Source organism: Agrilus planipennis, unplaced genomic scaffold (assembly GCF_000699045.2).
Source record: "Agrilus planipennis isolate EAB-ADULT unplaced genomic scaffold, Apla_2.0 scaffold2, whole genome shotgun sequence".
In the NCBI taxonomy this organism is placed as follows: domain Eukaryota; kingdom Metazoa; phylum Arthropoda; class Insecta; order Coleoptera; family Buprestidae; genus Agrilus; species Agrilus planipennis.
The window spans coordinates 4,323,563-4,326,904 of record NW_020442464.1 but is presented as its reverse complement, the minus strand read 5'-3'; the positions used below and the strand labels follow the sequence as shown (position 1 = coordinate 4,326,904).

General features: G+C 37.5%; 1 protein-coding gene across 7 annotated transcripts in view; it reads left to right on the top strand.

Moving 5' to 3' along the window:
- Window positions 1–3,342, top strand: part of LOC108742527 — an 85,522-nt gene that overhangs the window by 24,894 nt on the left and 57,286 nt on the right. For all 7 annotated transcript variants that reach the window (XM_025980965.1, XM_025980963.1, XM_025980961.1 and 4 more), the window contains one exon: window positions 2,579–2,743. In XM_025980965.1, coding sequence (XP_025836750.1) covers window positions 2,579–2,743 — 165 coding nt within the window. The remainder of the gene's footprint in view (window positions 1–2,578; window positions 2,744–3,342) is intronic.

Genomic DNA, 3,342 nt, shown 5'->3' with positions numbered 1-3,342 from the left:
GTAACTTGTAATAATCTCAATTTTGACATGTTTCTTTAAAACTCATTACATGTTCCTTAAATAAGTTTATTTCTGCTGGAATTTTATTTAAACAAATTCGGGTCCAAATTGTAATTTTTATTATTTTCGCTTACGAAGCAACGGGCCAGTGGGATAAATTCTTAATATCGCATTAATATTTAGGTAAATTTTCGTTTTTCATTTTCTCCGTGCAACTAATCCTTATAAGTTATGTAGAACGCATCTCCCGATTAAAGTAACTTTAAGCTGCCCGGGTAGTTATTAGCAAACACGATAAAGTGGCTCCAGAGTCTTCCTTAATTATGAAGACGTTAATTAACTCGACCGTTTATTAATCTACCGGTCATGTTATTAACGCTTTCAAAAGTAAAGTGTTCCTAGTCAAACCCCGCCAATTACGAAGATAACGCGTGAAATTTATATTGCACGCACTTGTGCCTCTACAACCTGCCCGATGTCAGTCAAATTGTCGCAGAAAATAGAATATAACAACATGGTGACCACATTCCGCTTTGCGTGTTTAATAGGTCCTAAATATATGCTTTAAAACGCGTTGCGGCTGTATCGAATTTGCTAGAACGCATTGCGACTTTTTTCGAATTTATTAAAACACGTTGCGGCCTTAACAAGTTTGCTACAATGCGTTGCGACGCATTTAGAGCTTTTTGACAACATGTGTTGCGACTTTTCTAAGTTTTCCGTGTTTTAAAACGCGTTGCGGCTGGATTGAATTAGCTAAAACGCGTTGCGGCTGGATTGAAATTTGCTAAAACGCGCTGCGGCTGGATTGAATTTACTAAACGCATTGCGACTTATCTCCACTTAACACGTTGTGGTCTTTTTTAGTTTGCTAAAATGCGTTGCGGTACTTTTACAGCTTTCTGACAACATGCGCTGTGACCCCTTTATGTTGGCATCAATTGATTTTAGTCTTAGACCGAATTTGATAAAAAGCGTTGCGGTCTTTCTAAGATTTCCGTTGTCCAGAATTCATTTTAACCAGTTTAAATGTTTTAAAACGCGTTGCGGCTGGATTGAGTTAGCTAAAACGCGTTGCGGCTGGACTGAAATTTGCTGAAACGCGCTGCGGCTGGATTGAATGTACTAAAACGCATTGCGACTTATTTCCATTTAACACGTTGCGGCCCTTTTCGGTTTGCTAAAATGCGTTGCGGTACATTTACAGCTTTCTGACAACATGCGCTGTGACCCCTTTATGTTGGCATCAATGGATTTTAGTCTTCGACCGAATTTGATAAAGAGCGTTGCGGTCTTTCTAAGTTTTCCGTTGTCCAGAATTCATTTTAACCAGTTTAAATGTTTTAAAACGCGTTGCGGCTGGATTTAATTAACTAAAACGCGTTGCGGCTGGACTGAAATTTGCTGAAACGCGCTGCGGCTGGATTGAATTTACTAAAACGCATTGCGACTTATCTCCACTTAGCACGTTGCGGCCCTTTTCGGTTTGCTAAAATGCGTTGCGGTACATTTAGAGCTTTCTGACAACATGCGCTGTGACCCCTTTATGTTGGCATCAATGGATTTTAGTCTTCGACCGAATTTGATTAAGAGCGTTGCGGTCTTTTTAAGTTTTCCGTTGTCCAGAATTCATTTTAACCAGTTTAAATGTTTTAAAACGCGTTGCGGCTGGATTGAATTAACTAAAACGCGTTGCGGCTAGACTGAAATTTGCTAAAACGCGTTGCGGCTGAATTGAATGTACTAAAACGCATTGCGACTTATTTCCACTTAACACGTTGCGGCCCTTTTCGGTTTGCTAAAATGCGTTGCGGTACATTTACAGCATTCTGACAACATGCGCTGTGACCCCTTTATGTTGGCATCAATGGATTTCAGTCTTCGACCGAATTTGATAAAGAGCGTTGCGGTCTTTCTAAGTTTTCCGGAATCCAGAATTCATTTTAACCAGTTTAAATGTTTTAAAACGCGTTGCGGCTGGATTGAATTAACTAAAACGCGTTGCGGCTGGACTGAAATTTGCCAAAACGCGCTGCGGCTGGATTGAATTTACTAAAACGCATTGCGAGTTAACACAATGCGGTCCTTTTTAGTTTGCTAAAATGCGTTGTGGTACTTTTAGAGTTTTCTGACAACATGCGTTGTGACCCCTTTATGTTGACCGAATTTGATAAAAAGCGTTGCGGTCTTTTTTAAGTTTTCCATTGTTCAGAATCAATTTAATCACTTTAAATGTTTTAAAACGCGTTGCGGCTGGATTTAATTTACAAATAACGCGTTGCGGCTGGATTAAATTTACTAAAACGCGTTGAGACTCACTTGAATTGATTAAAGCACATTGTCGCTTGTCGCTTTAATAAAACGTTGCGGACAATTCTTTAAACGCATTGCGGTCGTTGTGAATCTCTCATAGAACGCGTTGCGGCGGTTCGTTATAAGTTCATTAAAATACTTCGTGACCATTTCTGAAGTTTATTAAAAAGTGTTGCAGTTTTAGACGAACTTAGCGGCCTTATAAGCTAACAATATGCACTAATATAGATACGATTTTTAAAAAGGTTATTGTTTTTCGTTTTAGGTGACTAAGCAGTCGAAGACCGAACAGTATGCCGAACAATCGGAAGAGAAACAATTGAACGCGACAGCTAAAATTGTCCAGGAACACGGATCGACTGAAAAGACCATGGACAGGAACAAAAAAGTGACCCAGTCAGTTTCTGAAAAACTTGAAGGGAATAAAAAGGTAACGGAAGCTAAAATGGAATCGCACCAAAGTTTTAGTATGGAAGAAACTTCGGAATTTGAATGGGAAGACGCCTAATTAGTTTTCTATTTCTGTACCTAATGTCGTGTTAATAATGTTCTCTACCTACGTATTTAAACGAATCAAGGTGGCCTGGTATACTTATATGCATGTATGTGTGTGTTTTATTTAATGTAGAAGCATCAATAAACCATAACTTTATACTATATGGTACCTATAGCTATGCAATCCGCTAAAATGTTTGGTTCTTTTTTAATGTAGTGCAGTTAGTAGGCAACCTTTGTGAATAACAATGAACAATGTTCACTGCTTTTGTTAAATAACAACAAATAAAACATTTTCGAAAACAACATTCGTACTTACAGTCTTTTTGCATTTTTTACATATATTGTTTTGTTTGATTGTATCATTAGTATTTATGTTTTAATTAAAAAAAATTTGTAATTACCTACTAATCCTTTTTAAAAGCATTTTAATAAACAATCATATGAATTAAGCAGTGGTGCAGGTTACTTCTAGAAAGGGGTTTGATTCTGGATTTAAATTTTTCTGGATTAAAATTTAAATACTAATGATAC